Source organism: Harpia harpyja, chromosome Z (genome assembly GCF_026419915.1).
Source record: "Harpia harpyja isolate bHarHar1 chromosome Z, bHarHar1 primary haplotype, whole genome shotgun sequence".
Lineage (NCBI taxonomy): Eukaryota > Metazoa > Chordata > Aves > Accipitriformes > Accipitridae > Harpia > Harpia harpyja.
The window spans coordinates 81,358,817-81,376,773 of NC_068969.1; the positions used below are offsets into that span (position 1 = coordinate 81,358,817).

Here is a 17,957-nt window from a genome sequence, read left to right on the forward strand (position 1 = left end):
GGTAATATGTTGTTGTTTCTTTTTGAAATAGGCAATATATGTATTCCAGAAGGCAGCAATTCTATGTATGCTTCCAGAGGATGATTTGAAAAGGACTGGTGAGGACATTGTATCTTTATTCAGGTAAATATTTATAAAGCAACTACATGTGCGGTCTTTTTTCCCCCACATAAAAGTTTGTGACTTGAGTATCTTTGTCTTGTGTTATTTACTTCCTACTTATAACCATCAACTTTTCAGTTTTTCTCTTTGCTTTTAGCATCAGAATATTTGAAATGCTGCTTTTATCAGCAAACATATGTCCTACAGCTCTGGTCTAAGTGGTGTGAAACAATATAAGATGTTATACTTCAGAGGTGAACAGCAAATCTTACTAAATGAAATAAGATGAAATAAAAATTACATAAAACAACTTCTGTTTTCTGTTTTCCCTCCTTGTAGACAAGTGGATGGTCTAAAACAGAGAATTGCAGGAAAATCTATCCCAACTGAGAAGTTTGCAGTAAGGAAAGCACGACGCTATGCAAGTTCTCAACCAGTGAAGCTGATATTACCCGCCTTGGTATTTATGCTTGCTTTCTTTTCATCCCTTTAAAATAGAAAAGAGATAAGTATAATACTTTATACAGGGAAAGAATAATATCAGGTAGTATGTGTCTGCATTTTTTAAATTTTTTTTTTAAGGAATTACTGCATTCATGCAATGGTATTTTTGTGAAATGTACTAGGGACTGGATCATGCTACCAATTACTAGCAGTCCAAAACCAGAGCCAGATTTTTCATGTGAAAGTTCAAACATACAGAGAATGGTTGCTGTTGTCACATGAGGCTGAAAGTCACCTTTCAGCTAGAAACCTGCATGGGTTTCTAGCATATGTGTTCATGTTATTTAGTTTGGCAGGATTTCAGTCCTTGTCCTCCAGACTCATTAGGAAGTTAAGGAGTACTTCAGCACTTTCTGTTCTTCTGGTGAAAATGAAGATTGAGGGGTTTTTTGTTTTGTTTTTTTCTTTTCCACTTATATCGAGTCTGAGCAAAATGTGCAGAAGTTAATGATACTTTACTAATGCTAGTCTAATTTCTCATGCTTTTAACTTCAGAGGCATTAGTAGTGCATGGTCTGTTTATGTGTACACAGCATTGACACTTTGCATATGTGTATGCTAAAATTCTTGTACATGGGTAGTTTAGCAACAACTGAAGATAAAAACATAATTTGAGAATGAATTTCGTAATGTTAAAGCTCATTGATATAGAAAGAGGGGTCCAAAGAAAATTAATCCATCAGTTTTAAAATTCAGCGTATACTCAGTTACGTATAAAGACCTAAGTAATAAAGTTGTCTTGGGCTTGTACAGCACAGTGCTATTCAGTTGTGAGTATATATCTTTGGTCTTGCTGTCAAATGCAGTATCTTTTAATTTAAGAATTTTTCCATCATGGGTTAAGCAAAAATAGCGTATGGTGTTACAGCAGTAGGTGTAAATTAGACAGGACTACAGAATTGAAAGGAATCTAGCATAATGTAGTTGATAGTGTCAGTAACACTATTTCAGACTTTGATAGAACCAGGTTTTTTCTCCCTCTGAAAACCTACATAGTCACAGCACAATATAAGCGGAATTATTTCAACAATGTATTGTATCAGCTTCAGAATGATGTCAGGCTTCATATTTCAGAGGTGTAATTACAATTCAAATAGAGTAGAACGAATGCTACTCTTGTGTTTGCAATAAGTAAGTAAAGATCTTGGCAGAGTTTCACACTGGTTAGCGTTAACTCTGTACGTGTATTCTCTCATTCTCTTTATGTGTTACAATGTGATAATGTTTAATGCATTGAAACAAGCATATTGCTTACTATTGTACCAAAGCATCTGGGAAGCTTTTTGCCAGGATTTCCCTTGGTTTTGTTTTTTTAAAATAAGATTTTATAGGAATTATATTGGAAGTGTGTGTTGAATGTGTGTATTGGAACTACATTTTTATCCAGAAAGTTTTATCTGCTTCCAGTGTTGCTCCATATGGAAGGTAACAGCCTATACATTATAGCATCTATGTATAAACACACACACAAGTGGGTGTTTGGGTGCATGCGTATATAGGTATACTGTATGTACATGCAGACACCCACAAATACACAAATTTATCTATAATCCTATAGAAAGTAACTACTTTCAGCTGCTTCTTTAGTTCATGTGGCAGAGTCCACAAGTTGAACCTAAAATACCCAGTTTTGCTCATGTGTTACGTGGGTGATGGTAAACTATTGCGTGATAAATTCTGTTCAGTTTTGTTTTTAAAGATCTATGAAAATATGTGATAGAACCCAGTAAAAAGTGTCAAAACTTTCAAAACTCAGAAACCCAGGTTAACTTTGCCCACACACATTCAATGTTGTTTTGCCTCTCCTATGCATAGATAGATACCCTTATGCAACTTTAAGTGATTATTAAGGCAAATGTGATTGTCTTTGTAAACTTGCATGTAACTGACAGAATGTCCTGTACTCATTGTGGGTGGTTATTTGAAGTCGTACAGATACATTTATTCATGGGCTTCTCAACAGTGAGTGTTTTGGCTTTGGAACCTTTCATATTGTTTAAAATAAGTTTTTGTAGGCAGTATTTTTATGTACTCAAAATGTTCCGTAACAGCCTTCCAAGGGATACTCTTTAGTTAAATATTTATGCAATTCCATGAGTTTGTCTTGTTGTTTTTTTTTTTTTTTGGTCAGGAAATGATGTATGTCTGGAATGGCTTTGCAATTGTGGGCCAAAGAGCAGACCTCACTGAAAATTTACTGGTAACAATTGAAAAAGAAGAAACTGCATTACAAAATGAAACTAGTAAGTGATCAGTTAGGATGGAATTAATAAGCTGGTAAGAAATGCTGACATTTTTCTTTGCTTCTGTCTGCTAATGTTCTGTGAGGTAAGTGTTGACTCAAGTGATGTGCTATTAAATCTGAGTATGGAAATTTTGGAGTTGCATGAAAGTTGATGGTGGTTCTTCAATATGTTCTTTATCCGGCTTGATGGATGCTGTAGAAGAACATAGAAAACTCAAGTATGTGAGGTGATTAGTTAGAGAACTTAACTGATTCTTACTAAGGCATTCCAGTGTCTGAGGGTGTTCTTGGAGCATAATCAGCTAATTTCTTAAATGTCTGACAAATATTTTTTCTAAACCCACTTACACCACACATTGACGTTACTACAGAGGACATATACTGAGCAGAATATGACTAAGTATAAAGGAAGTAGTGAAGTACTATGCACGAGACAGGTTTTTTACTTTCTGGCAAAATAAAACATGTTTGCTAGTTGTAAAATAAAACATCTTTAACAAATAAACTTTGACCATGGTTTTAGATCTTGAGGTATTGAAGCATAGATGTTCAGGGTAATGTTTAGAGAATCAGTCCATAACTTATTTCTAAAGGATCTTAAGTTCCATGATTACAACAGGTTTACTGCAGAAGTACTGGCTTTATCAGGTTTTATCTGGTGGGTGCTGTCATCTGTCATGTGAACTTCTCGGTGGACTTCTCTTTTGAGTTGTCTAGAATGAATAAATACTATCTTTTCACACACGAAACTTTTAAAAATGGTAATTCCCTAAAAATAACTTCTGTTGAACCCAGATTCTATTCACACTTATCAACAATTTAGCAAAAGTTAGTTTTGCCACATGATTAAAACATTAATTATGAAATGTAAAAGTACATCTAATTATGATTTGCATATAAACTGAGGTGATGCATCAGAAGTTATACAAGGACGTACGAGAAATGCATAGTGGTAAAATCTGGGTAGTATAATAAACTAAATAAGAGCAACTTGCAAGGCCAAGACTGAATTGGGTCCCTTAATTTTTTTGTGCTGTTCTTCATATTTCTGTGGAATCAGTAGTGTGGCTCTTCAATCTCAAGTGTTTTTCCTTTTTTTGTTGTCATATTAAAACCAAAATGTAGCAATATGCAAGACATCTGCAAATAAAGTAATGTTCCCATGAGTTCTGCGTGGAGGGTTCTGGCAGAAGCTGTTGGGAATCCGGTGCTGTATCATGCAGAGGCTTGTACTGTAAGTTCTGATCAGTTGTAACAGTGAAATAAATTTCCTGTCAAATTCCTAAGCAGAGATGCACAAGGTACCAAAATAAAAGGAACAGAAGTAAAACCAGTATGTTTTTCTTATGGAAAGATGCAGTTTACAAGTAGAATATAATCTGGAAGCATATTTGTTTTTTATGCTTTCTGTATCTTTTTTAGTAATAACTGCAGCCAAATGTAGTTTTATTCTGGACTTTGCATCTATGAACGTGATTTGCTTTCAAAAATATGGACTCAGACAAGATAAAGACTCTGATTACCGGAATTGCTGCTGAATTGAGACCCAAAGAAAGTGATTAGGGCTATTGGCACAGTGTGGCAAGGATACAATATTATTTTAAGAGACAGCTCTCTCTCAAAGGACTTTAAAGGACTGCTAAGGTGCTGTAAAAAAGTGTGTTAATTATACACAAAGGTCATTCAGGGATTGAGACTTCTTAGAGCTGTTGATACTTCATTTGCTTCAACTGAACAGGCACAGCAAGGAATCTGTCAAGGATTGAAAGTGGTTTTATATTGTACAGAGCTGCAAATAGAGATGGTAGAAGGAACCGATGAAAGACATTAGAAATGAATTTTTTTTTTTCCGGAAATCTTATTTTTCCACAGTTGTCTCATCTCCAAGACACAAAAAGGAATTTGTTACTTAAAGAAAAATCATTTTTTTTGTGTTTTATAATCCTGATAATAATATTCCCTCTGGTATAGAGGACTGTAGGAAGATGGTTCTCTCACATTTATTGCAAGGTTGTCTGTATTAAATTGGCCTGTGTATTTACTGTCATTTACTGTCAGTGTTTTGGCATAATAGCTTTTCTTCCTGTGGGAAATACCAGGGAGATACTAGTTGAAGTTGTTAAAGACTGGCAAGCTTTTACTGACATCAGTGCTTGCCCCCCGTAATTTCAATGAATGAGTCCTTTAGGAGACAGTCACATGAATGCAATACCTTAGCCTAGCAAAACAGGCTAGAGAGAATGCAAAATACTCACCCACTGTGCTTCTGCCTTTCACTAAAAGCACAGTCTGTCAGTTATTATCTATAGAGACTTCCTGGGTTTAAACACAGACAGCAATAAGCCTGAATGTAGTGGCAAAGCACCTCAACGAATCCTAAAATGCTTTAGTCTTGCATGTTTCAGAACTGTTTACGTAGGATTTTTTTTGGCAGACTATTAAGAAAAAAATTAACGTGACCTTAGAGAGCTCGTAATTAGTTGTAAACAATGTGATCTGAAGGGAGAGTGTTTTGCTTCCTGAATTGTTAATGTATGTGCCGCCATCTGTCTATCCATATGTGTTTTCTTTCTTTTCCTTCCCTGCACCAAGCAAATGCTATAAACCAAGGCAACAAAAAAGGACCATACTTGCTAAGGTTATACTTCTGAATCACTTCACAAAAGCTCTTTAATCTGGTATTTTCAGTCTTATTGAACATAAAACTTTCTTGAATTTTCCAAACGTTATACACTACTAGTGAAGCTTCTTAATCATTGAAGATGATGGAATACTAATAAACATGCCTTCTTGAATTTGTACTGCCAAATAATGCTTCCGAAAAGTTCTGCAGAACAGAGTCCTAGTGTGTTCTTGTGCTTTTCATGTTACTGGTGCTACTGGAGGTCTGCCAGCACTCTGCAACAGGGGAAGCTATTAAGATAATAAAGTGCGAAGGAGGTTTCAGTCTCACTGTAGGTTTTGCTTCTTGTATTAGGTGTTAGAAATCTTTAACTGATGCTAGTTTATGCCTGCTTTGTACTGATTTCCAGATACAGAAGACCAGGGAATATCTGGATGTTCCAATTTCTTCTTATTTCTCCTTAGCCTGTATCTTTAAAGAGAAAGATACAGATCTTATACACACATCTTCTTAGCCAGTGTTTAAAATTGTACCTGAAGGTTATGTATGTTTTGAGGTATAAAATCTGAGAAGCAAGGTCCTGAGTCTGAATACATATTCCCTACTGAAAATCTAATTTTCCTTTTCATGATGTCTTCAAATTGTTTGATGTATCTCGCTTTTACTTTTAGATCACAGTGAATATTATATGGATGATGTGTGCATGTTGCAGTTACTGAAGGGCCTCTGCCTGAAACACTTGGGAAGACTCATGCAAGCTGAACTGTGTTTCAGTAAAGTAATTCAAAGGTAAAAATAACATAAACAGACTTTTAACCTTTGTTTTTTGTAGCTTTGGGTGAAATTTCTGATACTCCTGTAGAAGCCATCATGTTAGAATTTTGCATAATTAAACTTCAACATCCTGTTAAGGAGCTGGAATTAAAGTACCTCTGAAAGTAGTTGGAGAACCACAAAACTTTGCTAGTATTTTTCTATAGCAATTTAACATTAATTAGCTTTATGTAAATGTGATATTTTAGACCAAGTAAATCAAACTGACGGGTAATGCATTTATCTAAATACATTTGGAATGAGTATTTTTATATTTGCAGAACTATGAATATAAGTAAAGATAATTCACATGGATTTCCTGTTTTTTTCAGAATTTAGTACCTCAGTAGTTAATGCTTCTCTACGTAGCTGAGAAATTGTTGTTGTTGCTAATTGTTTCAGTTGAAAACTTGAGTTTCCTGTGTTATGGATTTTTCAAATACTTCAGGTGTCAGATCCATACCTACTGCAATAACTTTTCTTTATATAACCTGGAGTCATGTAATGATTGTAGTTGTAAACTTTCTAGAATTTTTAGAGTAATTAGGCTGAAAAAGCAGTTTTCATGCATGCAATTTTTTTAATAAATAACTTAACAAATTCTCCTTAAGTATTAATTTTTCTATGTATAATGCTATCATTTTCTTGCCATCTTGCTTTCTTTTGCCATTTCTAAGATCCCAAGTGTGTTTAGTCGAGCACTTTGCAAGTTATAGGGGAGCGGGTTTTGATTAGTTACAAGTTAAAGGAATGCTGTTTCTGAAAGTCCTGTTCCAAAGGTAGCTGATACAGTGGAGGCTTTTAGAGCTGAGGCATCACAAAAACCTTCAGACACTTCATCATAGAGGGGGTGTTTTGCATGAGGAGAAGTTGTCTGGTAAACTAAATGTCTACCTTCTGGTCAGCTTTATACTCTACATTTCTTGGGCTGCTACAGTACATTAAGACTCTTTATCACATAAGCAGTCTCCCTGCTTTAGACACACTGTCTCTGCATCAAGGCTTGTCTTGGTGGATATGGTGCCTCTTTGGAAGTGTTGCTTTCAAAATACTGAGAGGTTTTCCAGTGCTTGTTGCAAACTTTTTCGTTCTGCAATATTGGTTGATGTTATTCTATCCAGATAAGAATCCCAGAGTTGATTGTAAAAGACACGGGAAAGGCCAAGATATGCGATGCCTTCTTTACCTTGTCCTGTAGTGGCAAGATCAGCTTTCAGGAGTTCCAGATCCATGAAACCTGTGGGAAAGCTGGAACAAGCAGGAATTACCCTTGATGGAGGAGGGTCAGGTTGGGAAAAGTGTGAACAGACTAGACATACATATGGCTATGGCAACTGGATATACCTAAGTACATAGGACATTGGCATATATCCATGGGTGCTGAGGGAGCTGGCTAATGTCATTGTGACACTTCATTAGCTTTGAAAGGTCATGGCAATTAGGGGAAGTTCCTGAGGACCAGAAGAAAGCAAATTTCACCCTTATCTTCAAGAAGGGCAAGAAGGAGAATCTGGGAAACTGCAGGCCAGTCATCTTCTCATCAGTCCCTGGGAAGGTGGAGTAAATAATTCTGGAAACCATTTCCAAAAGCATGAAGGTGATCAGAAGTAGTCAGCATGGATTTATGAAGGGGAAATCATGCTTAACCATCCTTAGAGTTTTCTACAATGAGATAACTGGCTCAGTAGGTGAGGGGACAGCAGTGGATGTTCTTTGTCTTGAGTTTAGAAAGATTTTTGACACCATCTCCCACAATACCATCACAGACAAACTGATGAGGTCTCAAGTAGATAAGTGGGTAGTGAGCTGGATTGAAAACTGGCTGAGCTGCTGGGTTCAGAAGGCTGTGATCAGCAGCATGAAGTCAGCTGGAGGCCAGTCACCAGTAGAATAATGCAGAGTTCGAGGCTAGGGCCAGTAGTTTTTAACATCTTCATTAAGGACCTGGATGATGGGACAGAATGCAACCTCAGCAACTGTGCAGGTGATACAAAGTGGGAGGAGTGGTTGATAAGCCAGATGGGTGTGCTGCCATTCAGAGCAACCTGGACAGGCTGGAGAAATGGGCTGACAGTAACCTCATGAAGTTCAACAAAGGGAAGTGTGCCAATCTCTACCCCTGGGCAGGAATAACCCCATGCACCAGCACAGGCTGGGGGCTGGAGAGCAGTTTACCAGAAAATGCCCTTGGGATTGTGGGCATCAGTCAACCCCAAGCTGACTGTGAGCTAGCAATATGCCTTTGCAGCAAAGGCAGCCAACAGTGTCCTGAGTTGCAGTCGGAAGAGTGTCATCAGCAAGCCAAGGGTGGTGGTCCTTCCTCCCATCTCAGCACTGGTGAGGCCAAATCTGGAGTACTGTGTCTAGTCTTGGACTCACTGGTGTAAGAGAGACATACTGGAACAAGTCTAACAAAGGGCCACAAAGCTGATTAAAGGATTGAAGCGTCTGTCATACAAGAAGAAGCCGAGAGAGCAGGGAGTGTTCAGCCTGGAGAAGAGATGACCTGAAAGGGTTACCTGAAGGGAGCATGTTTTAAAAAAAAAAAAAAAAAAGAAACAGTGGGACAAACTCTTCTCAGTGGTACTCAGTGACAGAATGAGAGGTAATGGGCACAGGCTGAAATACAGGATATACTGTTTAAATATAAGCAGAGTACTGGTTTTATTGTCAAGTTGGTCAAACACTGGCACAGGTTGCCCAGAGAGACTGTGGAGTCTCCAACCATGGAGATATTTGAAACCTAGTTGGACACAGTCCTGGACAGGTTGCTGCCATTGACCTTGCTTTGAGCAGGGGATTGGACTCGGTGATCTCCAGAGGTGCCTTCCAGCTACAGTGATTCTGAGAATTTCTTGTATTGAGGAAAAGTTGAATTTTCTGACTTCTCTGCTGATTTGTTCAGGCAAGCTAGGGTAAGGCGGTCTCAGTGCTGTGTGTGGAAAGAAGTACTTGTATGATACTGCCTAATCCAATGAATGTTTTTATCTCAAGTTATCTTTTTGGATAGTTGGGGTTTTTTTGAACTGTTAAGTCACAAAGCAGGATCCCAGTCTTGGAATTGTGTTCATGGTAGATTGGGCAATGTACCACAGTACAATAGGAAGTAGGAGAGAATAATTTTTTGTACGTAGAAGGTCCTATTGGCAGTATTTTACATCCACTCTTGGCAGGTATAATTAATGTGCATGGAATTAACCACTAAAAAAGGTTCTAGAGTGTTTTCTCTGGCCATGTGCTTTTACATGCAGTGATTGCATTTAAAAGTTAACTGGTCACTTGAGGAAAGGTTGTAATTAACCACTTCTGTATTTTTCTGTTTTTCTAGTGAGAAGCAAATAAAATATGATAGTTATTTGGTGCCCTTCACCCTGTATGAGTTGGGCCTCCTATACAAACAACAGGATGAGAGAGAAAAAGCAATAAGATACATAGAAACTGCAAAGTAAGTGGGTTTTTTTTATTTGTATCAGCCTGTAGATTAAGATTAGCTGAGTAACTTTAGCAATGAAGGCATGCAGGAAAAGTGGGGAGGGACTCTTTGTTAGGGAGTGTAGTGATAGGATGAGGGGTAATGGTTTTAAACTGAAAGAGGGTAGATTTAGACTAGGTGCTAAGAAAAAATTCTTCGCTGTGAGGGTGGTGAGACACTGGAACAGGTTGCCCAAAGAGGTTGTGGATGCCCCATCCTTGGAAGTGTTCAAGGCCAGACTGAATGGGGCTTTGAGCAAACTGGTCTAGTGGAAGGTGTCCCTGCCCATGGCAGGGGGGTTGGAACGAGATGATCTTTAAGGTCCCTTCCAACCCAAACCATTCTATGATTCTATGAGTTTTTATTTCCTCCCAGCCCCTTTGCAAAATGCGAGTAATTACAAATCTATGGTCTTGGCTTGGAAAAGTTGTCTGATATAGTTGAATTTTATAGTTTCAAGAAACTCTGTCCTTCAGGCACAGTGGAGCCAACAATCTCAAACAAGACACTATGAAGGGAAAGTGTCTCGTTTTCATTTAGGCTTCAGAGATGCTGAGGCTCCACTGCATGCATGGAGAGAAAGGATCTATACCACCTCTGTCCCAGAGAGCAGCTGTGGGGGGCTTATGTCTGCTGCTGTAAAAGTGTTAGTGGGAGTAGGTTAAAAGCCAGTATGCTTCTGACCACCTCCCTTTTTCCTTTCACATTCTGTCACAGAAGAGCATGAGAGAGCTAAATTTACTGTAAAGGAGCATGTTCGCTTCATCTGTAGATTGTAGTATGGGGTAGAATTTGCTCCTTGTGTGTACAGAGAAGTATACCAATCATCCAGTAGTGTTGTAAATGTGAATTAGAAACAGCCTCCTAACACCTTTGTTAGAAACTCAGTAGTTTTTGGCCTTTTTTTTTTTTAAATTACATAATGTGATTTCCCTGTGTTTTATTACTCTGGCTGAGTTGTGGTTTGAAGCTGAACATACACTTTTAGCTAACAGCCTTTCTTTTCTGTAGTCTTCTAGCTTGTCTTTTCACAGGAAACTTCAGTAATTGGGAGGGCTGTTGAAAGGATCAAAATAAGTGAAAGAGATGCTAAGACATGGATTCAATTTATCAGGACAGTTGTTAGTACTGGTGTAACTCTCTGCTCAGTTTATGGGTGTAGCTTTAAATGTCTCATAACTCATCTGTGTATCAACCTCTGTTTCCTGTTGAAGGAACGAAGGCTGTTAAATTTGGTACTTCCGTGCATGTATGAAGTAGAAACAATCCAGGCCAAAAATGTTTTTCTTAACAATAAAGTTATTTTTGCAGAAACAACTACAAAGACTACTCTATGGAGTCCAGGTTGCACTTCAGAATTCATGCAGCACTTGACAGCTTGAAGACGTCACCTGCTTCAACACCTTGAATGAGGAGGGATGTTTTTCATGCATACAATAGCCTACACAATCTTTTTGCAATCTTTTTTTAATCCTGGAGAAGAAACAACCTAATGATTGTTTTCTGTCATCTCTGATTTGATGTATGTCATTCCTTTAGACTGTTCTTTTTCTGTATAGCACATATATCTACTTGATACTTTAAAGAAGACCTTATATTTTGTTTGATAAAAATAATTTAATATTTGACTTGAATGGGGGATATTTTAAAAAAAAGTTGATGGTGCAATAAAGTTTAATGCAAACACTTTATTTTTTTACGTGAAAACAGATGCTGGTTATGCAGTGGAACTGGTGATAATTCCTGCATTTTTTTGAAGGTTTGATTTTCTGCAGTACGCTTGAGACCTTTTTGCCTCTGGAACAAAAATGCAATGTCTGCAGATAACCTTACCCACGTTTGGCATACCATAATCTGAAATTTGTGTTCCAGAGGAAAAAATTCATCATCTTAGACGTAATTTCATTTTGGGAATAAAATGAACCTGTCTGAAGTACAGTATTTTTACACTGTCAGATAAAGTTAAGCAGGGCTACAGGTATAATGTCTTTGCAGGTCTGTTTCACTCCAAGTGGTTACAGGGGATATTTTTCAGTCATAGAAAAGCAGGGCTACTAGGGACATGAAGAGGTCATGTATTCTGTATTCTTGTCCTAAAGCAGAATCAACAGTCTTATGTCGTTCCTGACAGACTTGTTTAACCTGTTGGTTTCTTTTTAAAAATGCTTGCACTGAGAGAAATTTTGTAACTTACACAGGATGTCTTTCCCTGTGGGAAAAGACTGGGAAATTTTTCCTGATGTCTACTCCAAATAATTCTTGGCACAACTGAAACTGATTGCTTCCCATCTTTCATGTCATGGATCTGGAGAAAGGATTGTTCTTTTCCTTTTTCGAAGCAGTCTTCTAATATTTAAGACTAACCCCCTTGTTGGTATTCTGTGTTCTTGGATTCCAACCAAAGTAAATAAAAATTTGCAGGATTTATTTATTTTCCTAATAATTGGAATAACTCATTAATGCAAGTTGTTTGTGCATCAAAAAATTAATCCACTTTTAAACTTCAAGTTAAGAAAATGTGCATATTCTAATTATAACTTTCTACCAAAAATGTATAGTAAAATTGATACACTTATAAGTGCATGTATTTTTCTTTTCATGTTAATATGTGAGCAGCAGTATCCAATTAAGTTTCCCAATTCATTATATATGCAGATTCTGCTAGCTGTCTATTCTTAAAAATAAGAATATACTTTATTTTTATTTAAACTGTTTATTTAACTGTTCTTTCACTAATTGCTGCAGAACTTGCCCATTTCCATATTTCATTAATGCCAGTATATTTACTTCTGCACAGTAAATTCATAGTAACTATGCTCCTGTATGTGATTGTCTGCCTTTAACTCCCATCCAAGAAAAAACAGAACAAAAGAAATAGGCGAAAAATGTATTGTCAGTAAATGAGTTACTGAAGGTTTCTAATTCAACAGTCAATATGATGTAAGTGCTATAGTTATTCTTCTCAGGTGACTGAGAGCACAGCTTTCTTCTATGACTTTATAAATAACTGAGTCATTTAATTGCATATAAATCTGTAATACAGTGGCATACTTACAGGTGAAGTAAGAGTTTAAAAGTATTAGCTAAATAAACATAACTGGTCTTTCAAAGTGGAAGCCTGATCCAAAGTCTGTCTTTACCAGTTTGTATTTGTGCCTATTGTAAATGCGTAACTAAATTATCCTGTAAAATTATACACATACAGGTTTGAAGCTTAGATACCCGAGATGCTTATTTTAAAATATATTCTGTTGACTGTACTTGTAAAGTACAAAAGATATTTGTCTCTTTGTCAACAGAGATTAGCATATGCCACCAATTGACTTCTCTAATTACTTGCCTGTTTATACACATCTGATTATAAGCTGTAGGCAGCAAAAATAAAATTCTGTACATTATATTTTCAGATGATACTTTAAATACCTCTTTGGGTATTTACATGTTCAGTTTAGGATTATTTTGGTTTAATCTGATTATTGTATTGTAGCTATTAAATGGGACTATTTCATTTTCTCATGAAAGATTGTGAAAACAGTTGCCAGTAAAACTTCTATAAATTGTGTTTCAAATAGTAATTTACAGAAGAGTTAGAACTGGGACTACAGACTCAGGATGGAGCATCTGAGCTCTTGTTCCTGTGGGGAGTGTCTTGCAGTTAGTATTTTATGGGTGATTTGGGATACAAATCAAAATTAACAGAAAGTAAACAATGAGCTTCCTTAGAAGCTGATTTTTTGAAAGTTTAGTACAAAGTGTTGTGTAGCAGTGTACTTTTTTCATGGATAATGATACTGACTGCAGAGAGAGTAAAAGAGAACTTTGTTTTCTTCAGTTCAGCCTTCCAAAGTCAATATTAACACCCTGTGTATGTTACACTTTGTCTCTTTTTGGGATCAGCCTTTTTGCACTCATGCAGAGAACAGGCATATCAGCACAAACTTGCAATACCCTCTGTAGTGTTTTGATGCCCTGAGGTCCCCAGCGTAAGTACTGTTTACAGCTTGTCTCCTTTTCTATCCTGCTGTTCCAAACTTGTTTGTCAGAATGCCCAATTGATCAAGTTTCTTAGCTTTATTCTGGATTTTTTTTCCAGCTTATTAAGGGTTGAAATATAAATGTGTGAGAGTGATTTGTAGCCCTTCACTTAAGGTAGGTCTCAGTAGAGCTGTAGAGATGCTTTGTTTTCCCAGTGCTGCAGAAGAAGCGCATGTCTCCCCGACACAATATGTCATTGATGCAGTATTATTTAGTACTGCAGTATTATGTCTAAGTTAAGTGATTTGCGGTTAAGAGTTCACATGAAAAGTCTATGGCTTTTTTTTTTTTTAACCTGCTGTATACTGTACTGGGCCTTAAATACAACTCTGGTTTAGTCTTACTGCTGTTTATAATCTTCACCTCACTTGTTCATGTCCCATGGGAGTTTTGAATAATGTGCTGAAACTGTGAGCAAAGCAGAGCATTTACCTATGATGCTATAACCTCCACTGATAATATTAGCAATTATAATATATATAAGAGCAAAGCTAAGTCCTTAGTTTAAGTAAGCAAGGCTAAACTTACAGTTATGTTACGACAAAAGGTCATTCTGATCTTTCCGATAATAGATGTATATTTTTTTAAGGTGAGGAATAATAAAGTAGCCTGGTTATAAGACAAACCTTCTCTTTGATTAAGAATTGTCTACTTAGAAAATATTGCAAAAAAACTTCTTGTCTGTGCATATCATTCAGATGTTTAGTGTTTTGGTGAAAGACTGTTGTGTTATCATTTTTAAGTCCTAGCTCTCACCACTTTTTAACAGAAATTGAAAGAAAATACATGTTAAAAGAAAGCTGATTAAAGTTTGTTTTCATGTCTGTTCTAATATGCATGGGTAGGAGCTGTAGTTAGCACCTTATGGCCAGAAAAATGTACAATAATCAGATCCTGTTACGTTTTCAAAAAACCTTGCCAACTAATGTTTAAAAGAAGGAATTTCTTGTAACAAATCCAACTTATACTTTGCAATTATTTTATTACTAATCTTAATGTTTAATGTTCTTTTGTTTCTGTATATTCTTACACTGCATAGTTCAACAAAGAATGTTTATATTTGCACTGGTGGTACGGATTATTTGCTTCTAAACTATTGAGGTTTGCACATGTTCATATCTGGTACTTGAGTAAAAGCAAGGTCAGAATAATGAAGACTGAGGGATGATGAAGTACATTCTGATTTTAAGAGCATGTAGAAGTGTTCATTGTGATGCATTGGAATGATTCTCACTTCAGAGGAATAAATCACACTTTATGCTTGTGCTACCGAGTGCTGAATTTGGCACTGTATTCTAGTTGTGCATAAAGAACCTTCACCTGAGATTTATCAAAACAATATTTAAAGAAAAAAGGCCTGATCTCAAGTTTAAACACACTAACTTGGGCATATAGCTCTTTCTATGCAACCTATCTAGGCTGAGAGGTTGTACAAAGCTATCAAGGTCTAGGAGAGAATAAAAGGTCTTTGGAAATGTAGAGAGCAAGTATAAAATAAACTACTTTAGTCTTTATTTCTCACCAGAGATCAAATAATAACTTTAATCACTCCGGTATTTTATACCATTTAATAATTAACTCATTCTGTTATCAGTTATGTCACTGAATTCAGTGAGAACTAGACATAATATACTCCTAAGAGTGTTTTAAAATCCCAACATTAAAAACGGGGAGAAAATTATTTCTTTACATGTGTGCAGGACTTGGTTTTAGTAACATTGAACACCTACTTTTCTAAAAGTTATTTTTTAATGTGGCATGGTTAAATGTTTGCATAGCTGCATGTAATTTTACGTGATGCTTCCCAGCAAATAGGTCAACTTAATTACTATGGTTTGAATGATAAGAATGATGATTATAGTTATAAGAACAGACAGTTGCTAATGTAGCTCACAGAAAGGCCAAAGAATGGAGATGCCTCTGTATACTTGTTGTTCTCTGTAAGACACTAATTACAACATTAGACATACCATAGTCCAGAATAAAACCTTTGTAGCTAGATTAGAGGGCTTGCAGAGCATTGAATAAAGGAAGTACATTGAATAGAAGAAGGAAAAGGAAGACACACTGAAGAAAGATACAGGCACAAAAATAGGAACTACATCTGCATTCTTGCAAGCATTTGGCAGAAGTTGTGTTACATTTCTGAGGCTAAGCTATAGTTACCTCATCAGCTCAACACTTGGACTTCCTGTATTCCAGTCAGGGGAAGGATATCAGCAGTGCTGGGACCTTAGCTCAGTTTGGTTGGTTGTGGGGGTTTTTGTTGTTTTTAAATCTGGTCTTGTCACTTACTCATTTTCGAATAAATTCTGTAGGACAGCTTCATAAAAAAATTTAAGTATTGTGGCTCTGAACTTTGCAGTTTGTAGAAGAGTAGCCTCTGGAAAAAATCAGAGCCTCTGGTTAGCACAGCAAATCAATGTTTAATGAATGCAAAATTAAATATTCTGCTTTTTCTAGAAACATAAGCATGCAGTTCCAGTCTATGGGGAAGCACATGTCAGCTAGTAATCGCACCAAGGAATACCTTCTTAGATGTAGTCACTCATTTAAAGAGGTAACTTCTTCAAAGGCATTAGCAGTAGGAGCTGTCTGTTGTCTGTGCCGTGCTTTTGTACCATAAAAACTGTAGTTAGAGCATCCAGGCTGAGTGGGCCAGATTCAATACCTACCTTATCTGAAGCCATAGGATGAAGAATACTCAGTGTTGATGACATGCCACTGTGTGGGAAAACTGTTAAGGTTTTACTGAAATCTCATTTGAGAGGTTAAATCCTTATATATTGGAGCATGTAAATGTGGATCTCAAAGCTAATTTTCTTACCATGAAATGGGTGTAAGACTATATTAAGATAACTTTTTTCGAGATGCTTAAATGACCTGCTCTTATTTCAGTATCTAAAATCAGGGTGGATGGATATGTAAAATTAGGTTAATGCTACTTATATAGCTTATGTTAGGCTTAACTTGTTTCAGAGCATTAGGAGATCTTCAGAATTAAACTTGATGTAGAAAAGAGGGCAGTATGAATTTAAGTATGGTTTTATTTTTAATACAGTTTTACTCAAGGGGATAGAGCTTATGTCCAGGCAAAACACAACGTCTAAATATGCTGAGGTATAGGTATAAAGCTTCCATCCAAAACACCCAACCCATCTTGATTAGATTATTTCTCTGTCTTCTAAGAGAGGTTCTGTGTTGCATGCATTGATGAACCTACTTAAACAATATTCTAAAAAGGAATCCAGCTGTAGTTCAAAATTTTATATGTGGTTTAGAATGTGCATGCTCAAGCTTTACTTTGACAAGATGCTTGCCTTAAATCTCTTTACAAACTCTACAGTTACATTAATACAATTGCTTCAAATCAATTTGCATTATTTTTTACATAGAAACATTCAAAACTTCCCATCATTGTTGACAATGAGAAAATGTTAGATGTTTTTTCACCTACTATTCATTGTTTTATACACTTGGAAAGAAGATGAATTGAAAGAAAAGTTTATGCTTGTTTTGTGTGTAATACAAATAAAGTTCAAGATTGTTTTCTTTTCACAACCCAAATGGGAAGTGCTCCTCCTGTATTTTACATGAATTTTACTCTATTGTCCATATTCTGTGGAAGCAATTTATTTAATTTATTCCAGTCAATAATACAAATAATATGATAATCATTGTGTCTATTTCATAATGAATCTTTGAAGTGGAGGCTGCTTTAAATCAGGTTCTTGTGAGCTTAAAGAAAAGGAAGAGGGCTGAAAGTGGAATGCATTGTGGGGAGTTCAAGATTAACAGAAGATGAACAGTTAAATAGGATGCTATGTAAAATGCAGTATACTTTGGAGGCCAATGACAATCCATATGTTTTAGCATCTAGTGAATATGAAACAACTTAGAGAATATGCTGTGGCTGGTTTTCCTCAGACTAAGATTTTAATAGTTTAAGCAGAAGAAAATAAACCTTGCCTCAAAACTAGAATCTGCAATTGAAATACTGTATGCTGTTCAGTAGTAACTGTTCTGCTTATTGAACAATTCACCCTCTTTTAAGGAAATCTGAAGAAGAGCCAAATAAGCTAGCTTCACATTCTGGTTGCATGTTGTAAGTGAAAAGTCACTGCATTAATACGTGTGCGATTTCTGGAGTCATGCAATCTAAT

General features: G+C 36.4%; 1 protein-coding gene across 4 annotated transcripts in view; it reads left to right on the plus strand.

Moving 5' to 3' along the window:
- The window catches only part of TTC39B (tetratricopeptide repeat domain 39B), an 80,110-nt gene extending 62,639 nt beyond the window's left edge, over nucleotides 1-17,471 (plus strand). For all 4 annotated transcript variants that reach the window (XM_052776638.1, XM_052776637.1, XM_052776640.1 and 1 more), the window contains 6 exons: nucleotides 32-123; nucleotides 442-562; nucleotides 2,738-2,849; nucleotides 6,146-6,263; nucleotides 9,616-9,732; nucleotides 11,071-17,471. In XM_052776638.1, the coding sequence (XP_052632598.1) occupies nucleotides 32-123; nucleotides 442-562; nucleotides 2,738-2,849; nucleotides 6,146-6,263; nucleotides 9,616-9,732; nucleotides 11,071-11,167 (657 nt within the window). In that variant the 3' untranslated portion in view covers nucleotides 11,168-17,471. The remainder of the gene's footprint in view (nucleotides 1-31; nucleotides 124-441; nucleotides 563-2,737; nucleotides 2,850-6,145; nucleotides 6,264-9,615; nucleotides 9,733-11,070) is intronic.
- The last annotated feature ends 486 nt before the right edge of the window (nucleotides 17,472-17,957 follow it).